The sequence below is a fragment of the Hemitrygon akajei genome, chromosome 2 (assembly GCF_048418815.1).
Source record: "Hemitrygon akajei chromosome 2, sHemAka1.3, whole genome shotgun sequence".
Taxonomy (NCBI): domain Eukaryota; kingdom Metazoa; phylum Chordata; class Chondrichthyes; order Myliobatiformes; family Dasyatidae; genus Hemitrygon; species Hemitrygon akajei.
In genome coordinates, this window is record NC_133125.1 from 65,129,432 (window position 1) to 65,154,355 (window position 24,924).

The following is a 24,924-nucleotide window of genomic DNA, read 5'->3' on the forward strand; positions in this document are numbered from 1 at the left end:
TGGTGGTAGTTGTGTGTGTGAGTGTGTGTGTGAGGGTGTGTGTGTGTCTGGTAGTTGTGTGTGTGAGTGTGTGTGTGTGAGTATGTGTGTGTGTATTTGTGTGTGTGTGGTGTAGGTGTGTGTGTCAGTGGTAGTTGTGTGTGTGTGTGTGAGGGTGTGGGTGTGAGAGTGTGTGTGTGTGTGGTGGTAGGTGTGTGTATGTCTGGTAGTTGTGTGTGTGAGTGTGTGTGTGAGGGTGTGTGTGTGTATTTGTGTGTGTGTGGTGGTAGGTGTGTGTGTGTCTGTGGTAGTTGTGTGTGTGTGAGGGTGTGTGTGGGTGTGTGTGTGGTGGTAGGTGTGTGTATGGTGGTAGTTGTGTATGTGAGTGTGTGTGTGAGGGTGTGTGTGTGTCTGGTAGTTGTGTGTGTGAGTGTGTGTGTGTGAGTATGTGTGTGTGTATTTGTGTGTGTGTGGTGGTAGGTGTGTGTGTCAGTGGTAGTTGTGTGTGTGAGTGTGTGTGTGTGGTGGTAGGTGTGTGTGTGTGGTAGTTGTGTGTGTGTATGGTGGTAGGTGTGTGTGTGAGTGAGTGTGGTAGGTGTGTGTGTCAGTGGTAGTTGTGTGTGTGAGTGTGTGTGTGTGTGGTGGTAGGTGTGTGTGTGTGGTAGTTTTGTGTGTGTGTGTGTGGTGGTAGGTGTGTGTGGGTGAGTGAGTGTGTGTGTATGGTGGTAGGTGTGTGTGTGAGTGTGTGTGTGTATGGTGGTAGGTGTGTGTGTGAGTGAGTGTGTGTGTGTGTGTGTGGTGGTAGGTGTGTGTGTGTCTGGTAGTTGTGTGTGTGAGTGTGTGTGTTTGTATTTGTGTGTGTGTGTGTCTGTGGTAGTTGTGTGTGTGTGTGTGAGGGTGTGGGTGTGAGAGTGTGTGTGTGTGTGTGGTGGTAGGTGTGTGTGTGTCTGGTAGTTGTGTGTGTGAGTGTGTGTGTGAGGGTGTGTGTGTATTTGTGTGTGTGTGGTGGTAGGTGTGTGTGTGTCTGTGGTAGTTGTGTGTGTGTGTGTGAGGGTGTGGGTGTGAGTGTGTGTGTGTGTGAGGGTGTGTGTGTGTGTGTGTGGTGGTAGGTGTGTGTGTGTCTGTGGTAGTTGTGTGTGTGAGTGTGTGTGTGGTGGTAGGTGTGTGTGTGTCTGTGGTAGTTGTGTGTGTGTGTGTGAGGGTGTGGGTGTGAGAGTGTGTGTGTGTGTGGTGGTAGGTGTGTGTGTGTGGTAGTTGTGTGTGTGTATGGTGGTAGGTGTGTGTGGGTGAGTGAGTGTGTGTGTGTATGGTGGTAGGTGTGTGTGAGTGTGTGTGTGTATTTGTGTGTGTGTGGTGGTAGGTGTGTGTGTGTCTGTGGTAGTTGTGTGTGTGTGTGTGAGGGTGTGGGTGTGAGAGTGTGTGTGTGTGTGTGGTGGTAGGTGTGTGTATGTCTGGTAGTTGTGTGTGTGAGTGTGTGTGTGAGGGTGTGTGTGTGTATTTGTGTGTGTGTGGTGGTAGGTGTGTGTGTGTCTGTGGTAGTTGTGTGTGTGTGAGGGTGTGTGTGGGTGTGTGTGTGGTGTTAGGTGTGTGTATGGTGGTAGTTGTGTGTGTGAGTGTGTGTGTGAGGGTGTGTGTGTGTCTGGTAGTTGTGTGTGTGAGTGTGTGTGTAAGGGTGTGTGTGTATTTGTGTGTGTGTGGTGGTAGGTGTGTGTGTCAGTGGTAGTTGTGTGTGTGAGTGTGTGTGTGTGGTGGTAGGTGTGTGTGTGTGGTAGTTGTGTGTGTGTATGGTGGTAGGTGTGTGTGTGAGTGAGTGTGGTAGGTGTGTGTGTCAGTGGTAGTTGTGTGTGTGAGTGTGTGTGTGTGTGGTGGTAGGTGTGTGTGTGTGGTAGTTGTGTGTGTGTGTGTGTGTGTGGTGGTAGGTGTGTGTGGGTGAGTGAGTGTGTGTGTATGGTGGTAGGTGTGTGTGTGAGTGAGTGTGTGTGTGTGTGTGGTGGTAGGTGTGTGTGTGTCTGGTAGTTGTGTGTGTGAGTGTGTGTGTTTGTATTTGTGTGTGTGTGGTGGTAGGTGTGTGTGTGTGTCTGTGGTAGTTGTGTGTGTGTGTGAGGGTGTGGGTGTGAGAGTGTGTGTGTGTGTGGTGGTAGGTGTGTGTGTGTCTGGTAGTTGTGTGTGTGAGTGTGTGTGTAAGGGTGTGTGTGTATTTGTGTGTGTGTGGTGGTAGGTGTGTGTGTGTCTGTGGTAGTTGTGTGTGTGTGTGTGTGAGGGTGTGGGTGTGAGTGTGTGTGTGTGTGTGTGGTGGTAGGTGTGTGTGTGTCTGTGGTAGTTGTGTGTGTGAGTGTGTGTGTGGTGGTAGGTGTGTGTGTGTCTGTGGTAGTTGTGTGTGTGTGTGTGTGTGAGGGTGTGGGTGTGAGAGTGTGTGTGTGTGTGTGGTGGTAGGTGTGTGTGTGTGTGGTAGTTGTGTGTGTGTATGGTGGTAGGTGTGTGTGGGTGAGTGAGTGTGTGTGTATGGTGGTAGGTGTGTGTGTGAGTGAGTGTGTGTGTGTATGGTGGTAGGTGTGTGTGAGTGTGTGTGTGTATTTGTGTGTGTGTGGTGGTAGGTGTGTGTGTGTGTCTGTGGTAGTTGTGTGTGTGTGTGTGAGGGTGTGGGTGTGAGAGTGTGTGTGTGTGTGTGGTGGTAGGTGTGTGTGTGTCTGTGGTAGTTGTGTGTGTGTGTGTGTGAGTGTGTGTGTGGTGGTAGGTGTGTGTGTGTCTGTGGTAGTTGTGTGTGTGTGTGTGTGAGGGTGTGGGTGTGAGAGTGTGTGTGTGTGTGGTGGTAGGTGTGTGTGTGTGTCTGGTAGTTGTGTGTGTGAGGGTGTGTGTGTGTATTTGTGTGTGTGTGTGTCTGTGGTAGTTGTGTGTGTGTGTGTGTGTGTGTGTGAGGGTGTGGGTGTGAGAGTGTGTGTGAGTGTGCGGTGGTAGTTGTGTGTGTGTGGGGGGAGCAGGGGTGTTGAGTAATTAGCTAGCCATTAAGACATTTCTTGAGCAGGATATGCCATTTATGCAAGAAGGCCTTGCACTGGGCTGCATGGAGCTCACTGATCCGGAACCAGTTTGGGAACTAGTTTAAGATTTCAACAAGGACTCATCTGCTAAGGCTGTGCTCTGAGCTCAGGGACACAATGGGACAGAATCAGCCATATTGACCCCATAGCTACAAGGGGGTTAACTTCCGTTAGTGTCCCGCCTCCCCTTCTTACCCCATCCCTGATTTACATATTCCCCCTCCCTTTTTTTCTCTCTCTGCCCATCACTCTGCCTGTTCTCCATCTTCCTCTGGTGCTCCCCTCCCCCTTTCTTTCTCCTGAGGCCTCCCGTCCCATGATCCTTTCCCTTCTCCAGCTCTGTATCCCTTTTGCCAATCACCTTTCTGGCTCTCAGCTTCACCCCACCCCCTCCGGTCTTCTCCCATCATTTCGCATTTCCCCCTCCCCTTCCTACTTTCAAATCTCATACTATCTCTTTTTTCCGTTAGTCCTGACGAAGGGTCTTGGACCGAAACATCGACTGTACTTCTCCCTATAGATGCTGCCTGGCCTGCTGCATTCCACCAGCATTTTGTGTGTGTTGTTTCTTTATCGAAGTGACCGGTTTTACAGCAAGATTATCGACCTGCAGTATTAATTCAGTTTCTTTTTCTCTTTCCACAGATACTATCTGGTTTGCTGAACATTTTCATCATTCTCCTCAGTTTCAAGTTTCAGTGACAGCTCAAAAATTTTATATGCACCTTTATAGTTTTCCCTCATTCCCCTCACGACTCTGTAAAGTTGGGAATTGCCTGCCCTCATCCTATCAGAGACTCAATATCTCTTAGTCCTATCCAACCTTCTCCCACCTTCTCTTAAAACGGGCTTGTTTTCTCTTTCTCTAGTTCTGCTGAACGGGTTTTGACCAGAAATGTTAAATCTGTTTCACCTCCCACAGCTGCTGCCTGACGGCTGAGTTTGTATATTCCGTATTTCTGCCATTGTTCTGTTTCTGAGTCGGGACTGTGAGTTTGAAAGTGTCCTGAAGGTGGAGGTGTTCCCATAGCCCTGAGCTTTTGGGGCAGTAGAGATCAGATCTTACAACATTTATGAGTAGCTGCAGTTCATTTTGTAGATGATAAACAATGCGATCATTGTACGCTAGTGGAACTTTCAGTGTCTTATTCAACCAATTTTGACTCTCTGTCCTTCCTCTGCTGGTCCAGTCTTTACCTTTTACATCTATGACATGTTGGAAGCTCCCTGCCACTTGAATAATTTCCAATTCCCTCGTGCCAACCAGTTCATCTTTACCATGAAGATACAACCCCTCTACACTTCTATCTAATGTCTGAATGCCCTTTGCTTCTTCCTTGAACAGACACCAACCAGTTCCCTCCACCAACACACTCTGGCTGAGCTTGTTCTACCAATGAATGATCTCCTCCAATTCCACTCATGCTCTTTGGATCAAAGGTCAGGGCAGTCACATGGGCCCAAGCAGTGTCTGTCTTTTGGTCACACGTATGGAACCATCTTTGTTTCAGTCCCATTCAATCCTACTCCTCTAACTCAACACTCACGTTAATCTTGCTTCTTGCACTCAAAAGGACTGTCAATTTCCACCCCGCTCTCACCTTCCTATCTTGGATCTCTGCATTAATCTCAGGGGTTAGCTTAGCCATTCTAAACCCAAATTGACCTGCCTGTATCTATTCCTTACGCTGAATGAGGCCATTTAACCCCATCAAAGTCATGCTAGCTCTCAGCAATGCATTCATCTGATTTCTGAATGTAACCTGTTATCTCTTACACGCCCTGAGTTAACTACAGCCCAGCTGCACTGGGATCATTTGCATTAACCAGTTAAGTTGTGGGATGTGGGATGCGGAAGCAGGGACACGCAAGTAAACCTACACGATAGTCAGAACAAAGTGCGCATCACCAGCCGGGATATTTCCATCTTACCCAGTCACTGGAGCCGTGGGGCACCAGCACTATCTGCCACTTCATCAACAGCCTGTAATTCGTGCAGGGGCTCGTGGAAATGCTAGAGAATTTAACGTGCCGAGAGCTTATGGAGCCACAAAAACATAGCCAAGACATACTGTCCATTAGCACTAACACAAATTTTGTTAGAAGAGGCAACGTGCATTTTAGTAGTTCATTTCAGAGTGGATTTCACAGACACTCATAAAACTTAAATGAGGGACAGTGGGAGTCACAGGAGGTGGGGAAAGTGGAGAATTCAGAGGCAGGACAAGGAATAGGGACAGTGGGAGGTGCAGTAAATGGGGACGATGAACATTGGAGTGGTGTGATTACAGAAAGTTCAGGGGTATCATCAGCATAGGCGGCAGGGTCAGTGGGCTGAGAGAGTCAACAGTGCGTGAGTGAATAGTTTGAGGGTAGACGTTGAGGACTGATACCAGTGCAGGATAAGGGCTGTGGGTAATGCAAGGGTTTTGGGAAGCATTGGCAGGAGGAATGGGAAGTGTTAGCATGGACAGTGGGAATTGTTGCCAGGGATGTTGGGAAGTGTAGGCAGGGATGGTGGGAAGTGTTGGCAGGGACGGTGGGAAGTGTAGGAAGGGATGTTGGGAAGTGTAGGCAGGGACGGTGGGAAGTGTAGGAAGGGACGGTGGGAAGTGTAGGAAGGGACGGTGGGAAGTGTAGGAAGGGACAGTGGGAAGTGTAGGCAGGGACGGTGGGAAGTGTAGGAAGGGACGGTGGGAAGTGTAGGAAGGGACGGTGGGAAGCGTTGGCAGGGATGTTGGGAAGTGTAGGAAGGGTCGGTGGGAAGTGTAGGAAGGGATGGTAGGAAGTGTAGGAAGGGACAGTGGGAAGTGTTGGCAGGGACGGTGGGAAGTGTTGGCAGGGACGGTGGGAAGTGTAGGAAAGGACGGTGGGAAGTGTAGGAAGGGACGGTGGGAAGTGTAGGAAGGGACAGTGGGAAGTGTAGGAAGGGACAGTGGGAAGTGTAGGCAGGGACGGTGGGAAGTGTAGGAAGGGACATTGGGAAGTGTAGGCAGGGATGTTGGGATGTGTAGGAAGGGATGGTGGGAAGTGTAGGAAGGGACATTGGGAAGTGTAGGCAGGGATGTTGGGATGTGTAAGAAGGGATGGTGGGAAGTGTAGGAAGGGACATTGGGAAGTGTAGGCAGGGATGTTGGGAAGTGTAGGAAGGGTCGGTGGGAAGTGTAGGAAGGGACGGTGGGAAGTGTAGGAAGGGACATTGGGAAGTGTAGGAAGGGACGGTGGGAAGTGTTGACAGGGACGGTGGGAAGTGTAGGCAGGGACGGTGGGAAGTGTAGGAAGGGATGTTGGGAAGTGTAGGCAGGGACGGTGGGAAGTGTAGGAAGGGACGGTGGGAAGTGTAGGAAGGGACAGTGGGAAGTGTAGGCAGGGACGGTGGGGAGTGTAGGAAGGGACAGTGGGAAGTGTAGGAAGGGAAGTTGGGAAGTGTAGGAAGGGACGGTGGGCAATGTAGGCAGGGATGGTGGGAAGTGTAGGAAGGGACAGTGGGAAGTGTAGGAAGGGACGTTGGGAAGTGTAGGAAGGGACGTTGGGAAGTGTAGGCAGGGACGGTGGGGAGTGTAGGAAGGGATGTTGGGAAGTGTAGGCAGGGACGGTGGGGAGTGTAGGAAGGGACGGTGGGCAATGTAGGAAGGGACAGTGGGAAGTGTAGGAAGGGATGTTGGGAAGTGTAGGCAGCGACGGTGGGGAGTGTAGGAAGGGACAGTGGGAAGTGTAGGAAGGGACGTTGGGAAGTGTAGGCAGGGACGGTGGGGAGTGTAGGAAGGGACAGTGGGAAGAGTAGGAAGGGAAGTTGGGAAGTGTAGGAAGGGATGGTGGGCAGTGTAGGAAGGGACGGTGGGAAGTGTAGGAAGGGACGGTGGGAAGTGTAGGAAGGGTCGTTGGGAAGTGTTGGCAGGGACGGTGGGAAGTGTAGGAAGGGACGGTGGGAAGTGTTGGCAGGGACGGTGGGGAGTGTAGGAAGGGACAGTGGGAAGTGTAGGCAGGGACAGTGGGAAGTGTAGGCAGGGATGTTGGGAAGTGTAGGCAGGGATGGTGGGCAGTGTAGGAAGGGTCGGTGGGAAGTGTAGGAAGGGACAGTGGGAAATGTAGGAAGGGACGTTGGGAGTAGACTCTCACATGGTGGATTGGATAGTGGACTACTTGACAGATAGACCTCAGTATGTGCGGTTGGGAGACTGTAGGTCTGACACGGTGGTCAGCAGCACAGGAGCGCCGCAGGGAACCGTACTCTCTCCGGTACTGTTCACCCTGTACACATCAGACTTCCAATATAACTCGGAGTCCTGCCATGTGCAGAAGTTCGCTGATGACACGGCCATAGTGGGGTGTGTCAGGAATGGACAGGAGGAGGAGTATAGGAAACTGATACAGGACTTTGTGATGTGGTGCAACTCAAACTACCTGCGTCTCAATATCACCAAGACCAAGGAGATGGTGGTGGACTTTAGGAGATCTAGGCCTCATATGGAGCCAGTGATCATTAATGGAGAATGTGTGGAGCAGGTTAAGACCTACAAGTATCTGGCAGTACAGTTAGACGAGAAGCTAGACTGGACTGCCAACACAGATGCCTTGTGCAGGAAGGCACAGAGTCGACTGTACTTCCTTAGAAGGTTGGCGTCATTCAATGTCTGCAGTGAGATGCTGAAGATGTTCTATAGGTCAGTTGTTGAGAGCGCCCTCTTCTTTGTGGTGGCGTGTTGGGGAGGAAGTATTAAGAAGAGGGACGCCTCACGTCTTAATAAGCTGGTAAGGAAGGCGGGCTCTGTCGTGGGCAAAGTACTGGAGAGTTTAACATCGGTAGCTGAGCGAAGGGCGCTGAGTAGGCTACGGTCAATTATGGAAAACCCTGAACATCCTCTACATAGCACCATCCAGAGACAGAGAAGCAGTTTCAGCGACAGGTTACTATCGATGCAATGCTCCTCAGACAGGATGAAGAGGTCAATACTCCCCAATGCCATTAGGCTTTACAATTCAACTGCCAGGACTTAAGAACATTTTTTTAAAGCTATTATTAATGCTTTTTGAGTTAGTGATTTAGATGCATTTCATATTATTACTGAGTTAAGTATTGTATGTAATTAGCTTTTGCTACAACAAGTGTATGGGACATTGGAAAAAATGTTGAATTTCCCCATGGGGATGAATAAAGTATCTATCTATCTATCTAAGTGTAGGAAGGGACGGTGGGCAATGTAGGCAGGGATGGTGGGAAGTGCAGTGAGTGAGGGTGACGGGACAGGTAAGGAATAGGTTAGTTGGAAGAGTGGCGGGTTGGGTCAGTGGGTACTGGAATGGGGGAGCCCAGGAACCCATTCTGAGGTTCTCTAAATTAAGGATTGCTTTTTCATTTTTCCAAAGTGCCTATAATCATTTTCTATGAGAGGCTGTGGTTATATGGTTGCATTTCTCCTACATAGTGTCTTCTTGAATTCAGAAAAATAATGAGGTGCAATTTTAACCCTCATTCTTCTCCTCTTCACAGGATATCATTCTTACCTTGAAATCAAAGTTGTCGATCTGCTGCATTGAATACTTTGCTCTAGCTTTGAAGGAGCGGTACAGTGTTACTAAAGTTTACCTTTTACATGACGATGAGCTCATTGAACAGGTATGGGAAAAATCGGGCCTTTGGATCAGCTCATCTTGTAAAGTGAGGGATAAAAACCCTGGGTTCAAAGGTCAAAGTGCATATATGTCACCTTATACAGCCCTGAGATTCATTTTCTTGCAGGTAATCACAGTAAATACAAGAAACACAATAGACTCAACAAAGGACTGCACCCAACAGATGAACAAGCAATTGATGTGCAAAAAAACCCTAAGTTAATTGTGCAAATGCAAAAAGAATTAACAATTAATAAATAAGCAATAAATATCAAAAACATGAGTTGAAGAGTCCATGAAAGTGAGTCCATAGGTTGTGGGAACAGTTCAGTGATGGGTTGAGTGAAGGTGAGTGACGTTATCTCCTCTGGTTCAAGAGCCTGATGAGTGAGGGGTAATAACAGTTTCTGTACCTACTGGTGTGGGTCTTGAGGCTCCTGTACCTTCTTCCTGATGGCAGCAGTGAGAAGAGATCATGGCCTGAATTGTGGGGGTCCTTGATGATGGATGCTGCTTTCCTGTGATAACACTCCATGTAGATGTGCTCTGTGGTGGGGAGACCTTTACCTGTGATGGACTGGGCTGTATCCATTACTTTTTTTAGGATTTTCTGTTCAAGGGCTTTGGTGTTTCCATACCAGGCTGTGATGCATCCAGTCACCACACATCTATAGAAGTTAAAGTTTTAGATGACATACCGAATCTTCTCAAACTTCTAAGAAAGCAGAGGTACTGCTGTGAATTGTTCATACTGGCACTTAGGTGCTGGACCCAAGACAAATCTTCTGAAATGATAATGCCAAGGAATTTAAAGTTGCTGATACTCTCCACCTCTGATCCCCACTGAGGACTGGTTTAGCACCTCCTGTTTCCTCCTCTTGAAGTCAACAATTATCTCTGTTCTTGCTGACATTGGTTGTTGTTGTGGCACCACTCAGCCAGGCTTTCAACCTTCCTCCTGACAGCTGATTCATCACCACCTTTGATTCAGTCTATGACAGTGTAGCCATCAGCAAACATGAATATGACATTGGAGCTGTGCTTGGCCTCACAGTCATATGTGGAAAGTGAGTAAGCACACAGCCTTGTGGAATGGTTGTGCTGTGGGAGATTATGTAGAAGATGTTGCTGCCAATCCATAAGACCATAAGTCATAGGAGCAGAATGAGGCTATTTGGCCCATCAAGCCTCTCTGCCATTCAATCATAGTTGATCCTTTTTCCACTCCCCGGCCTTCTCCCTTTAACCTTTGATGCTGTGTCCAATCGAGAGCTGATCAATCTCTACCTTAAATACACCCAATGACCTGTTGTCCACAGCTGCCTGTGGTAACCAATTCTACAAATTCACCACTCTCTGGCTAAGGAAATTCCACTGCATTGCTGTTTTAAATGGACACCCCTCTATCCTGAGGCTGTGCCCTCTTGTCCTAAACTCCCCCACCATGGAAAACATCCTTTCCACATCTACTCTGTTCAGGCCTTTCAACATTTGAAATGTTTCAATGAGATCCCCTCCCCCACATCCTTCTAAATCCAGCGAGTACAGACCCAGAGCTGTCAAACGTTCCTCATATGATAACCCTTTCATTCCTGGAATCATCTTTGTGAACCTCCGAACTGACTGGGTCTGCAAGTGAGGAAAATGAGGATTCGGTCGCACATGGAGGAATTGAGGCCTACAATTTAAAGCTTGTTATTTTTGAGGGGATGATAGAATTGAACTCTGGTTAATGAAGAGCATCCTGATGCATGCATCTTCACTATCTAGAGATGCTTCAGGGTTGACTGAAGAGCCAATGAAATGGCATCTGCTGTTGACCTGTTGTGATGGTAGGGAAATTGGAGCGGATCTAAGTTGCTTCTGAGGCAGGAGTTGATATGTTTCATCACCAACCTCTCAAAGTACTTCATCACTGTAAACCTAAGTGCTACTGGACGATAGTCACTGAGCAGATGACCACATTCTTCTGGGGCACTGATAAAACTGAAGTCTGCTTGAAGCAGGTGGGTACCTCAGACTGCCAAGTGACAAGTTAAAGACCTCAGTGAACACTCCAGCCAGTTGATCAGCACAAGTCTCTCGTACTCGTGCAGGTACCCCGTCTGGACTGGATGCTTTCTGTGGGTTCACCCTCCTGAAGGATGCTCTCAGATTGGCCTCAGAGATTGAAAGCACAGCGTCATTGGGGGCTGTGGGAGATCATGATTAATGCCTGATTTATTGATACTCCTATTTATGAACAAACTCTCATAATATTACATTCAAAGATTGACTGTACGTACCTAAATTTACTCTTATTGGCAGAATTAGTCTCTACTTTTAGAAATTGTTCTTTTTTTTATCAGGCCTGTGTGCTTTTGATGCCTTTCATTACAACACCGTGGAGGAGTGGTTACTATATCAAGTGATTTTGCTTATTTTTTGACACGGACAAAATCATCTTATGGACATCTGACAAAAACAGAACCTATTTATAACTTGGAGACAGCCTCTATATGCAATGTAGAACATTCTTTCAACTCTATTATCTAATATTCATTTCCCTAAATCTGAATTGTTTACAATTTCATACTCTGCAAAAACTTGCTGTTAATATTGTATACAGGGAAGTTTGCTAAAATAATTCTGTATACAAATGCACTTGTGTTATGACAAAAATCTAAAGAAAATTAATTCTTAATTAATTCTTAATTATTTCACAATTATTTAACTTACTTGAATTTGTAAATGTTTTCTGCCCTGTTATAGGTTGTACAGAAACGTGAACCCCGTGACTATAAGTGTCTCTTCAGAGTGTGTTTCCTGCCTAGAGATCCTCTTGTAGTTTTACAAGATGATCCTGTTACCTTTGATTACCTCTACTTGCAGGTATGTTTGAGCTTTGAGTAGCCACAACAAACCCTGTATAAATACCATGGCTATGATCATGACCAAATATTTCACCCTGCCAAAACTAAACTGTGGAAATAATATTTTAGTGGTTGACCATGGAACCGATTCCCTGGCCGGTGTCAAAGGAAGAAAATAGTATTGATTTCTTGAAATAAAAGTTTGATAGATTTCCTTTCGAAGTTATCATTTCAGGATATAGTGTGTGAATACTTTGAAAAACTATATGTGGTAATATAGCAAGATTAGGGAGGGAAGGTACCTTTACATCTCCAGCTCCCTGCTCGTTATATCAGCTGAATCTATCTTGCTTCATATTTGAGTCTCTGGTGGGCTAAATGAAAAAGATTGATTGCATGATTAGTCACAACTCCCATTCATGTAGCTACATGGGAAAGTAGCCCACTTGTCTTTGATTTTGCTCCTCCTTGCAACAAGCTCATGGATGATCCTTTAACTTAGTGAAAATTTGCTCCACACAACCTATGTCCCTTGATTCCAATAATTAAAAAAAATCTCTCCCTTGAGCACGCTGAGTTGGATATGCCTTCAGGGCTTTAACAGTCCAAAGATGCATTGCCCTTTTCTCATTTCTGTCCTGTAGGCTTGTTCCTTAATTTTGAGAATGTAACTCAGGTGATAGATACTTCAATCAAGGGAAACATAATCTCTGCTTTAATCTTGTAAGAATATTGCATGTATTAAGAAATAGTATTTTCATTCTTCTAAGCTCAAGAGAGTATAGCCCTACTCCTCTTCATCGCCCCTCACAAAATAAACCACTACTCTACTCCCCAACCCAGGAATTAATTTAGTGAACTTTTGCCACACTCCCTCTACCTTCCAGGCCTATACGTTATACTCCTACGTGATCTCACAAGAACTCTGTATAATCGGAGCAAGAGGGGTCTACTCAAATTACTCACAGATATCTTTGCAATAATGGCAATGGATCATTTGTCTTCCAATCGTTTGTTGCATCTGTCCTTCCTGTGACTCGTACTCAAGGGCATCCTAGTTCTACTAAATAGCAACACTGTTCAATCTGTCAATGATTTTAAAATACTTTGCTATTTTACTTTTTTTCTCTTTCCAAGTGGAGAACTTCACACTTTCCAAATCGTATTTCTTCTGTCTTGCCCTCACTAAGTATCTCTACTGTATATGCCCTTGAAATCCCTCTGCAATCACCTCACAAACTATACTGCCTCTCATCTGAATATTCTCATCAAACTTCAATATATTACCATAGGAACAGAATTAAAACCCATTGAATCTGCTCCACCATTTCAACATGGCTTATCAATTTCCCTCTCTGCCCTATTCACCTGCCTTCTCCCCATAACCTTTCCTGTCCTGACTAAGTGAGACTAAATACACCCAATGACTTGGCCTCCACAGCCACCTGTGGCAATGAATTCCATAGATTCCCACCCTCTGGCTAAAGAAATCCGTCCTCATCTCTGTTCTCAATGGATGCCCCTCCATTCTGAGGCTGTGTCCTCTGGTCCTAGACTTCCCCACCACAGGAAATGTTTTCTCCACATCTACTCTCTCTAGAACAAGGGAAAATCTATAGCTGCTGGAAATCTGAACAACATACACAAAATGCTGGAGGGACTCAGCAGGCCAGGCAGCAACTACGGAAAAGAGTACAGTTAACGTTTTGGGCCGAGACCCTTTGGCAGAAAAAAGATGAGAAGTTAGAGTAAGAAAGGTGGGGGGGGGGGAGGGGAGGAAGAACCACAAAGTGATGGGTGAAACCAGGAGGGGGGAATGGTGAAGAAAAGAGCTGGGACGTTGATTGATGAAAGAGATACAGGGTTGGAGAAATGGAAATCTGATAGGAGAGGACTGAAGGCCATGGAGAAAGAAAAGGAGGGAGGAGCACCAGAGGGAGGTGATGGGCAGGCAAGGAGATAAGGTGAGAGAGGGAAATGGGGATGGGGAATGGTGAGGGGTGGGGAATTACTGGAAGTTTGAAAAATTGATGTTCATGTCATCAGGTTGGTGGGTATCCAAAAGAGATATAAGGTGTTGCTCTTCCAACCTCAGTGTGGCCTCCTGGTGACAGTAGAGGAGGCCATGGACTGATGTGTTGGAATGGGAATGGGAAGTGGAATTAAAATGGGTGGCCACTGGAAGATGCTGCTTTTTCTGGCCTTTCAACACTCGATAGGTTCAATGAGATCCCTCCTCATTCTTCTAAATTCCAGTGAGTAAAGGCTCAGAGCTATCAATTACACCTCATACAAAAAGCTTTTCATTCCCAAAATAATTCTTGTGAATCTCCTTTGAATCCTCTCCATCCTTTCTTAAGGGGCTCAAAACTGCTCACAGTACTCCAGGTGAGGCTTTGTAAAGCCTCAACATTACATCCTTGCTTTTATATTCTAGTCTTCTCAAAATGAACACTATCATTGCATTTCCCAACACTGTATTCCAAATGCCACTTCTTCACCCATTTTCCTAATCTGTCTAAATCCTTCTACAGCCCCCCTGCTTCCTCAACACAATCTGCCTTCCACTTATCTTTGTATCGTCCACAAACTTGGTCACAATGCCATCAATTCATCTAAATCTTTGCCAGTCAGCCAATGCTAGTATCTATTCTGTAATATCATGGGCTCTTATCATATGAGGCAACTTGTCCTTCTGAAAATCCAAGTATGCAACATTCATCGATTCTCCTTTGTCTATCCTGCTTCTTATTTCCTCAAGGTATTCCAACATTTGTCAGGCAAGATCTTCCCTTAAAGAAACCTTGCTAACTTTGGCCTATTTTATCATGTGCCTCCAAGTACCCTGAAACCATATCACTAACTGTCGAATCCAACATCTTCCCTGCCACTGAGGTCAGACTGACAGGCCTATCATTTCTTTTCTTCTGTCTCCCTCCCTTCTTGAAGTGTGGAATGACTTTTTTAATTTTCTTATCCTCTGGAACCATGCCAGAACTCAATGATTCTTGAAAGATCATGACTAATGCTTCCACAATCTCCTCAGACACCTCCTTCAGAACCCTGGGGTGTAGTCCATCCGGTCCAGGTGACTTCAGACCTTTCAGTTTCCCAAGCACCTTCTCAATAATAATAGCAACTGCACTCACTTCTGCTCCTGACTCTCACAAACTTCCAGCATGCTGCTAGCGTCTTCCACAATGAAGATTGGTGCTCTACCCGCAAGAACTTGCAGCTATTGCTGTTCTGCCATCATTCCTGCTAGTGTCCCGTTCCAGTCAACTTCAGCCAGCTCCTCTCTCATGCCTCTGCAAATCCCTTTACTCCACTGCTACACTGATACATATGACTTTACTTCTCCCTCTCAAATTCCAGGGTGAATTCTAGCATATTATGATTTCTGACTCCTAACGGTTCCTTTACCATAAGCTCCTTAATCAAATCCACACAATTCAGAAAAGCTGTTCCTCAAGTCAGCTCAACTGTAAGCTGCTCTAAAAAGCCATCTCATAGGCATTCCACAGATTCTCTCATTTGCAAACCAGCGCCAACCTGATTTTCCCAATCTACCTGCATATTGAAATCCCACATGACAGTCGTAACATTGCCCCTTTGACATGCTTTTTCTATCTCCCACTGTAATTTGTAACCTCCATCCTGGCTACTGTAAACTTAGTAGTTAGATTTTCCACTTTCCAATCTGTTGGGACCGTTCTTGAAACTACAGAAGTTTGGAAGGTGAACACGAGTGTTAACTTTTCCAGTGCAACAGCTGCTAGGGTTTTATTACATTTCATCTCATTCATTTTTTTAACACTATTTTTCCCAGCACTAATTTCTTTGATCTCCTCATTCATTTCAATTTGGTTGCTCTACTGTTTCCAAAAGATTTGCTCTGCTTCTATTCACAAACAAAAAGTCTTTGTTTAATTTATTAGCCATTTCCTAATTTTCGGTATAATTTCAGCTAACTGGGTCTGTAAGGAATCGGAAGATGCTTTTAGCAACCTGTTCCTTTTCACGTGGCTATAGAAGATCTTGCAGATCAGTTTCATATTGTACTTTCCTCTTCCTTCACACTACCTTGCTTTTCCATTACTTAACTCTGAAATCTTCCAATCCTCAGGATTACTCCCCTTGTTGCAACATTAAAAAACCCTTCCTTTATATCTATTTTAGCTCCTTTGGGAACACAATTTCTCCTGGATTTTTGTGTATTAAAGTGATATCTGCTTATTGTAAACAATGCATTATATCTTTAAATGTTAACTGCTGCATATTTACTGTCATGCATTTTAATGTAGTTGCCCAAACTATTATGGCCAAATCAGGACTCAAATCTAGTTTCCTTCATTTAGATTTAAGATCCTTATTTCAGATTTAACTCAATAATTTCTTTAAGAAACTCTAAGATAGGTACATGGAGCTTAGTAAAACAGAGGGCCATGCAGTGGGGAAGTTCTAGGCAGCTTCTAGAGTAGGTTACATGGTCGGTACAACATTGAGGGCTGAAGGGCCTGTAACGTGCTGTAGATTTTCTATGTTTCTATTTCCAATCTTTGTGCAATGTCCTATCATACAATGCCTGGTTCTTAAAGATCCTTTAACTTCCGGATTATTCATGAGATTGTTCTCTGCACTGGATCTAAGGTAGCTTGTTTCTCTAGTCATTGTTCAGCACGCTGGTTTGGCCCTCCACAATATGTCAACTCTTTCGGCCTGTTTACCTATATTGTGGCGGGGCGGAGATATGCCTTGACCAAAGGAGGTGTAACATGCTTGCAGATCACCCCTGGGTAAGGTGTAGCCCCCCAATCAGGGCCACGTGAAGCCCTGGGAGCAGGTGGTAGATGGTCGTATGAGCAGCTGGTGTATATCACAAGCTCCGGTTCTGTGACGACTGACACCAGCCCAACAATCTTTGAAAGGCCATGGTCACCCACATCATGCGACACAGCATGTAGTAATGAATATTCTATATTTAGATTAAATTCCCCTTAACTACTGTGTTGTCTCTAATTTCCTAGTTTATACACATGGCCTTGCTGTTTAGGATAAAACATGAATGAGAGCCTATTGGCTAGAACACTAATCTATCAGTCTTATTGAAACTGAGACGTACAAAAAAGCTGGATGAACTCAGCAGGTCGGGCAGCATCTGTTGAAAGAAGCAGTCAATTTTTCGGGTCAGGATTGAAACTGAGAAGTCCGATAGAGAACATCGAGCTCGGGGTCTGTATCACGTCTGCTACAGGGCAGAACCAGAGAAGGTGTGATGCACTAAAGTTAAAAATACAATAGCAGATGTTGGAAATTTAAAAGTAAAAATAAAACATAGAAAATGCTTAGAATGCTAAGCAGATCAGGTCACATCTGTAGAAAGAGAAACTGAGCTAATGTTTCAGGTCAAAGAGACTTTGCCAGGACTGGGAAGGAAGTTTGTTAAACTGAAGGGAGGTCGGTGGTTGGGGAGGTCTCTGACAGGTTACAACAAGCGTGACCATAGGGATAAAGCGTAAACAAGGTTATCTGATCAATGAGTGAACAAGAGAGTGAGAACATAGACAAAGAGCCTAAACAAAAGAATGGAGGAGTGATTGTCTGGCAGGTCTGTATCTGCTGTATGCCAACAAACTGTGATTTGTTAAGGTAACATTCATAAACAATCACTTATACATGTAAAAACACAAAATGCTGGCAGAACTCAGCAGGCCAGACAGCATCTATGGGAGGAGGTAGTGACGACGTTTCGGGCCGAAACCATGATGCTTCTCCATAGAACATACAAGCATACTAGAACTTTTATCTTAGATGTTCAAAATTATTGGACTTCTGATAAACAGGGAGAAGCTGTTTCCATTGGTTGGAGGGTCTTTATCAGAGGGCCCAGGTTTAAGACAATAGCTAAAGAAACAGGAGGCAGACGGTGAATCTTTTTAGAAAATAACTTGTTGAATTCACTCTCTCAAAGGATGGGGGTAGCAGATAATCAATATAAAATAACTGAGATTTTTAAAAATACAATTTTACAGGAAAATGGATGGAGTAGGTCAACTTGCATCACATTTTTCATTGAACTGGTCAATGAACAATGGGCATAATGATGTCGTGCTCGGTTGTTTTATTGTATAACACTGTTTACAAATGGTGACAAAACGAAGCTCTCCTTTACAGAGCTGCAACGACGTGCTGCAGGAAAGGTTTGCTGTGGAGATGAAATGCAGCACCGCAATTCGGCTGGCAGCACTGCAGATTCAGGAATGCATCCTCAGCTCCAAGCAGTCCCAGAAAATCTCCATCAAGTACATTGAGTAAGTTAGCAGGCCCCATTTCTTAGATATGCTTTAAACTTGCCCTCAGGCCGTGCTCAGATGATATTTTAGTAAATGTAAGTGTGCACCTACAGTTCTCAGTCTTTACAAGACTGTCATAGAATCAACAGTGGTGGATTTTCTTTTCATGTCTGTATCATTCCGTCTGGTGTCCCTTAACAATCTGTTGTTAGCTTCCTTAGAATTTCTTATCTGCATGCTCTCAGATTGTAATATCATCTGAAAGCATAGCTTCAAAGTAAATTTATTATCAAAGTACATACGAGGGGTGATTGATGTTTGTGGCCTAAGGTAGAAGGAGTCAATTTTAGAAAACCAAGCACATTTATTCTTCAACATAGTCCCCTCCTACATTTACACACTTAGTCCAGCAGTCGTGGAGCATACGGATCTTGGACCTCCAGAAAGTGTCCACAGCAGGGCTGATTGATAAGTTCGTGGCCTGAGGTAGAAGGAGATGAGTTATTAACTTCAAACTTTCTGCATAATCACTCAGAGTTGACCTGCATGTGCACGTAACGAGAGCTGTATAACTCATTTGTTTCACAGTTGTTTCAGAAACAACTTGCTGGTTATGATGTTAAAAGTCCATTCCGTCATTTTTTTCGAGCTCTGTTCCCAATGATCTCGGGTCTGGGCACACAGCCATAGATCGTCCGACTCCCCCAACGACACACGGATCTCCTGCCGTGACACCGACTTCAATCCGCCCATCTCTAGAGCCCCAAGATCCTAGGCCTCCAAAGGTGAGCCAAAGTCATAGGCTGAGCCCTTGGTGTGCCAAACAACGGCCGGTTGTGAAACCCCAAGAGCAGGTCCCATTCCTGCAAAGAAAACGTAGTCAGCATGTAACTCCAGGTCAGGGTCTTCAAAAGAACCCTGAAAGGGAGAAACAGAGATTTTAAAGATGGTAATAGAGCTGTTTCCGAAGATGCAAACAAAGGAGTCACCGTTAGGCGACATTAACCTTCTAAGCTCCACCCAGTGAAATTCTCTAGTGAACTAAATGCACCTTCCCAAAATCAAGATGCACAAGCTAGAAGAAGAAAAAGGAAGAATCAAGATGTCCAGAGCTGTCAGAACCACTTCCTAAAGTTTCAGAGTCAACTCCTAAACTACCACGGAGGAGGCCCCAGAACCTGAGGTTTTCACAGCCACATGTCCCACCTGCCAAGCAGAGTGACCCCCCCCTTGTTGGGAAAGATGTTATCCAACAAGAGTAGGAAAGCCTCAACAGCAATTAAATCTTTAGGCCTAAATGAGGCTATTTAAAATGTACTCTGCTGTGGATATCTGTATGTAGTGGTTGTATAATACAGTATACATGCATTCTCTATGGAGAAATGGTAAGGCACCGAGGAGTGCAGTAGAACAGAAGGATCTGGGAATAGAGATCCATAATTCACTGAAAATGGTAGCACAAGTTGTAATGAAACATGGTTGTAACGAAAGCTTTTGGAACATTGGCCTTCATAAATAAAAATATTGAGTACAGGGAATGGGATGTTATGTTAAAGTTGTATAAGATATTTGTGAGGCCTAATTTGGAGGATGTGTCCAGTTTTAGTCACCTACCTACAGGAATGGTGTCAATAAGATTTAAGGAGTTCAGAGAATATTTACAAGAATATTGCCAGGACTTGAGGAGCTGAGCTATGGGGAAAAGTTGCATAGGTTAGAACTTTATTCCCTAGAGCATAGAAGAACAAGTGGAGAATTGATAGAGGTCAAAATTATGAGGAGTGTCGATAGGCGTTTTCAACAGAGGCTGGGTGAGACTAGTACTAGAAATCATGGGTTAAGGATGAACGGTGAAATGTTTAAGAGGAATGTGAGGGGGAATTTCTTCACTCAGAGGGTGGTAAGAGTGTGGAATGAACTGTAGGTGGAAGTTTTGAATGTGGGTTCGATTTCCCAATTTAAAAGAAATTTGGATAGGTACATGGATGGGAGGGGTAGGAGTGCTATGGTCTGGGTTGATGTGTCTAGGCACATTAATAGTTTGGTACTGACTAGATGGGCCAAAGGGCCTGTTTCCATGCTGTAGGGTTCAATGACTCTATAACACCACACTCCATTCTCCAGTTACCAGCTTTGACTCTATGACTGGGGGAACAGGAGGGTGATGAGTTTGGAAAGACACTAAGTACTTCAATTTTCTTTGATTTGAGCAGAAGGAACCCACAGCAGTTCAAACTATCACCTACATCTCATGTGAAGCCCCCTTGTGTCTTGTAGCAGAGTCTGTAGATCTAATCAGTGACCTCAGGACTCTCAAGAACTCAAGTGGAAGCAAGAAATTATTACAGGACTCTTATCCTGAAGGCTGAACTATACATCAACTAACTCTAACTCAAATCTCAGCAGCTGGAGAAATTAAATCCAAGTAAAAATCTATTTTATTCTAATGTCCATATGCACTCTGGCCTTTATTAAGACTTCAGGCTAATCGATGTGGTTAACCCTTAACTAACCTGTGAAATGACTTACCAAGTCACTCATTTCAGGATGCATGGAGTCGGAGGAAGTGTATTGGCATGGATAGTGGATTGGTTAACCAACAGAAGGCAGAGATTTGGTATAAATGGGTGTTTCTCTGGTTGGCAGTCAGTGGTGAGTGGGGTGCCGCAGGGGTCAGTGCTGGGCCCGCAGCTGTTTACCATTTACACTGATGATTTGGAAGAGGGGACTGAGTGTAGTGTAGCAAAATTTGCTGATGACACTAAACTGAGTGGAAAAGCAAATTGTACAGAGAATGTGGAAAGTCTGCAGAGGGACATCAGTGAGTTTGCCAAGGTCTGGCAGATGGAATACAATGTTGGTAAATGCAAGATCATCCACTTTGGAAGGAATAATAGAAGAGCAGATTATTATTTAAGTGGTGAAAGATTGCAGCATGCTGTTGTGCAGAAGGACTTGGGAGTGCTTGTTCATGAATCGCAAAAATTTGGCTTGCAGGTAAGAAGGCAAATGAAATGTTGGGTACTGGTGTACCCTGAGTACATACAGGGTACCGGTGTGTACCCTGGGTACATACTGGGTACCGGTGTGTACCCTGGGTACATACTGGGTACCGGTGTACCCTGGGTACATACAGGGTACTGGTGTGTACCCTGGGTACATACTGGGTACCGGTGTGTACCCTGGGTACATACTGGGTACCGGTGTACCCTGGGTACATACTGGGTACCGGTGTGTACCCTGGGTACATACAGGGTACCGGTGTGTACCCTGAGTACATACTGGGTACCGGTGTACCCTGAGTACATACTGGGTACCGGTGTGTACCCTGAGTACATACTGGGTACCGGTGTACCCTGGGTACATACTGGGTACCGGTGTGTACCTGGGTACATACAGGGTACCGGTGTGTACCCTGGGTACATACTGGGTACCGGTGTGTACCCTGGGTACATACTGGGTACCGGTGTACCCTGAGTACATACAGGGTACCGGTGTGTACCCTGAGTACATACTGGGTACCGGTGTGTACCCTGGGTACATACAGGGTACCGGTGTGTACCCTGGGTACATACTGGGTACCGGTGTGTACCCTGGGTACATACAGGGTACCGGTGTGTACGCTGGGTACATACAGGGTACCGGTGTGTACCCTGGGTACATACAGGGTACCGGTGTGTACCCTGGGTACATACAGGGTACCGGTGTACCCTGGGTACATACAGGGTACCGGTGTGTACCCTGGGTACATACTGGGTACCGGTGTGTACCCTGGGTACATACAGGGTACCGGTGTGTACCCTGGGTACATACTGGGTACCGGTGTGTACCCTGGGTACATACAGGGTACCGGTGTGTACCCTGAGAACATACTGGGTACCGGTGTGTACCCTGGGTACATACTGGGTACCGGTGTGTACCCTGGGTACATACAGGGTACCGGTGTGTACCCTGGGTACATACTGGGTACCGGTGTGTACCCTGGGTACATACTGGGTACCGGTGTACCCTGGGTACATACAGGGTACCGGTGTGTACCCTGGGTACATACAGGGTACCGGTGTGTACCCTGAGTACATACTGGGTACCGGTGTGTACCCTGAGTACATACAGGGTACCGGTGTGTACGCTGGGTACATACTGGGTACCGGTGTGTACCCTGAGTACATACTGGGTACCGGTGTACCCTGGGTACATACTGGGTACCGGTGTGTACCCTGGGTACATACTGGGTACCGGTGTGTACCCTGAGTACATACAGGGTACCGGTGTACCCTGAGTACATACTGGGTACCGGTGTGTACCCTGGGTACATACTGGGTACCGGTGTACCCTGGGTACATACTGGGTACCGGTGTGTACCCTGGGTACATACAGGGTACCGGTGTACCCTGAGAACATACAGGGTACCGGTGTGTACCCTGGGTACATACTGGGTACCGGTGTGTACCCTGGGTACATACAGGGTACCGGTGTGTACCCTGGGTACATACTGGGTACCGGTGTGTACCCTGGGTACATACTGGGTACCGGTGTGTACCCTGGGTACATACAGGGTACCGGTGTACCCTGGGTACATACTGGGTACCGGTGTGTACCCTGAGTACATACAGGGTACCGGTGTGTACCCTGGGTACATACAGGGTACCGGTGTACCCTGGGTACATACTGGGTACCGGTGTGTACCCTGGGTACATACAGGGTACCGGTGTGTACCCTGGGTACATACAGGGTACCGGTGTGTACCCTGGGTACATACTGGGTACCGGTGTGTACCCTGGGTACATACAGGGTACCGGTGTGTACCCTGGGTACATACTGGGTACCGGTGTGTACCCTGGGTACATACAGGGTACCGGTGTACCCTGAGTACATACTGGGTACCGGTGTGTACCCTGGGTACATACTGGGTACCGGTGTGTACCCTGGGTACATACAGGGTACCGGTGTGTACCCTGGGTACATACTGGGTACCGGTGTGTACCCTGGGTACATACAGGGTACCGGTGTGTACCCTGGGTACATACTGGGTACCGGTGTACCCTGGGTACATACTGGGTACCGGTGTGTACCCTGGGTACATACAGGGTACCGGTGTGTACCCTGGGTACATACTGGGTACCGGTGTGTACCCTGGGCACATACTGGGTACCGGTGTGTACCCTGGGCACATACTGGGTTCCGGTGTGTACCCTGGGTACATACAGGGTACCGGTGTGTACCCTGGGTACATACAGGGTACCGGTGTGTACCCTGGGTACATACTGGGTACCGGTGTGTACCCTGGGTACATACTGGGTACCGGTGTGTACCCTGGGTACATACTGGGTACCGGTGTGTACCCTGGGTACATACAGGGTACCGGTGTGTACCCTGGGTACATACTGGGTACCGGTGTACCCTGAGTACATACAGGGTACCGGTGTGTACCCTGGGTACATACAGGGTACCGGTGTGTACCCTGGGTACATACTGGGTACCGGTGTGTACCCTGGGTACATACAGGGTACCGGTGTGTACCCTGGGTACATACTGGGTACCGGTGTGTACGCTGGGTACATACAGGGTACCGGTGTGTACCCTGGGTACATACTGGGTACCGGTGTACCCTGGGTACATACAGGGTACCGGTGTGTACGCTGGGTACATACTGGGTACCGGTGTGTACCCTGGGTACATACAGGGTACCGGTGTGTACCCTGGGTACATACTGGGTACCGGTGTGTACCCTGGGTACATACAGGGTACCGGTGTGTACGCTGGGTACATACTGGGTACCGGTGTGTACCCTGGGTACATACAGGGTACCGGTGTACCCTGAGTACATACTGGGTACCGGTGTGTACCCTGGGTACATACTGGGTACCGGTGTGTACCCTGGGTACATACAGGGTACCGGTGTACCCTGAGTACATACTGGGTACCGGTGTGTACCCTGGGTACATACTGGGTACCGGTGTGTACCCTGGGTACATACAGGGTACCGGTGTGTACGCTGGGTACATACTGGGTACCGGTGTGTACCCTGAGTACATACAGGGTACCGGTGTACCCTGAGTACATACTGGGTACCGGTGTGTACCCTGGGTACATACAGGGTACCGGTGTGTACCCTGGGTACATACTGGGTACCGGTGTGTACGCTGGGTACATACAGGGTACCGGTGTGTACCCTGGGTACATACTGGGTACCGGTGTACCCTGGGTACATACAGGGTACCGGTGTGTACGCTGGGTACATACTGGGTACCGGTGTGTACCCTGGGTACATACAGGGTACCGGTGTGTACCCTGGGTACATACTGGGTACCGGTGTGTACCCTGGGTACATACAGGGTACCGGTGTGTACGCTGGGTACATACTGGGTACCGGTGTGTACCCTGGGTACATACAGGGTACCGGTGTACCCTGAGTACATACTGGGTACCGGTGTGTACCCTGGGTACATACTGGGTACCGGTGTGTACCCTGGGTACATACAGGGTACCGGTGTACCCTGAGTACATACTGGGTACCGGTGTGTACCCTGGGTACATACTGGGTACCGGTGTGTACCCTGGGTACATACAGGGTACCGGTGTGTACGCTGGGTACATACTGGGTACCGGTGTGTACCCTGAGTACATACAGGGTACCGGTGTACCCTGAGTACATACTGGGTACCGGTGTGTACCCTGGGTACATACTGGGTACCGGTGTGTACCCTGGGTACATACAGGGTACCGGTGTGTACCCTGGGTACATACTGGGTACCGGTGTGTACCCTGGGTACATACAGGGTACCGGTGTGTACCCTGGGTACATACTGGGTACTGGTATACAGGCCGCACCTGGAGTACTGTGTGCAGTTCTGGTCTCCATACTTGAGGAAGGATATACTGGCTTTGGAGGCAGTGCAAAGGAGGTTCACCAGGTTGATTCCAGGGATGAAGGGGTTAACCTATGAGGAGAGATTGAGTTGCCTAGGACTATACTCTCTGGAGTTCAGAAGAATGAGAGGGGATCTTATAGAAACACAAAATTTTGAAAGGGATAGATAAGATAGAAGTAGGAAAGTTGTTTCCATTGGTAGGTAAGACTAGAACTAGGGGACATTGCCTCAAGATTCAGGGGAGAAGATATGCGATGGAGATGAGGAGAAACTGTTT

At 46.8% G+C, this 24,924-nt stretch overlaps 2 protein-coding genes across 4 annotated transcripts in view; both read left to right on the forward strand.

Moving 5' to 3' along the window:
* LOC140713724 (thymosin beta-10) overlaps positions 1–24,924 on the forward strand; it is a 452,521-nt gene that overhangs the window by 249,533 nt on the left and 178,064 nt on the right. The gene's annotated exons all lie outside the window — the stretch shown is intronic.
* Positions 1–24,924, forward strand: part of frmpd1a (FERM and PDZ domain containing 1a) — a 175,401-nt gene that overhangs the window by 108,963 nt on the left and 41,514 nt on the right. For both annotated transcript variants that reach the window (XM_073024081.1, XM_073024089.1), the window contains exons 8-10: positions 8,509–8,634; positions 11,382–11,501; positions 17,657–17,793. In XM_073024081.1, coding sequence (XP_072880182.1) covers positions 8,509–8,634; positions 11,382–11,501; positions 17,657–17,793 — 383 coding nt within the window. The remainder of the gene's footprint in view (positions 1–8,508; positions 8,635–11,381; positions 11,502–17,656; positions 17,794–24,924) is intronic.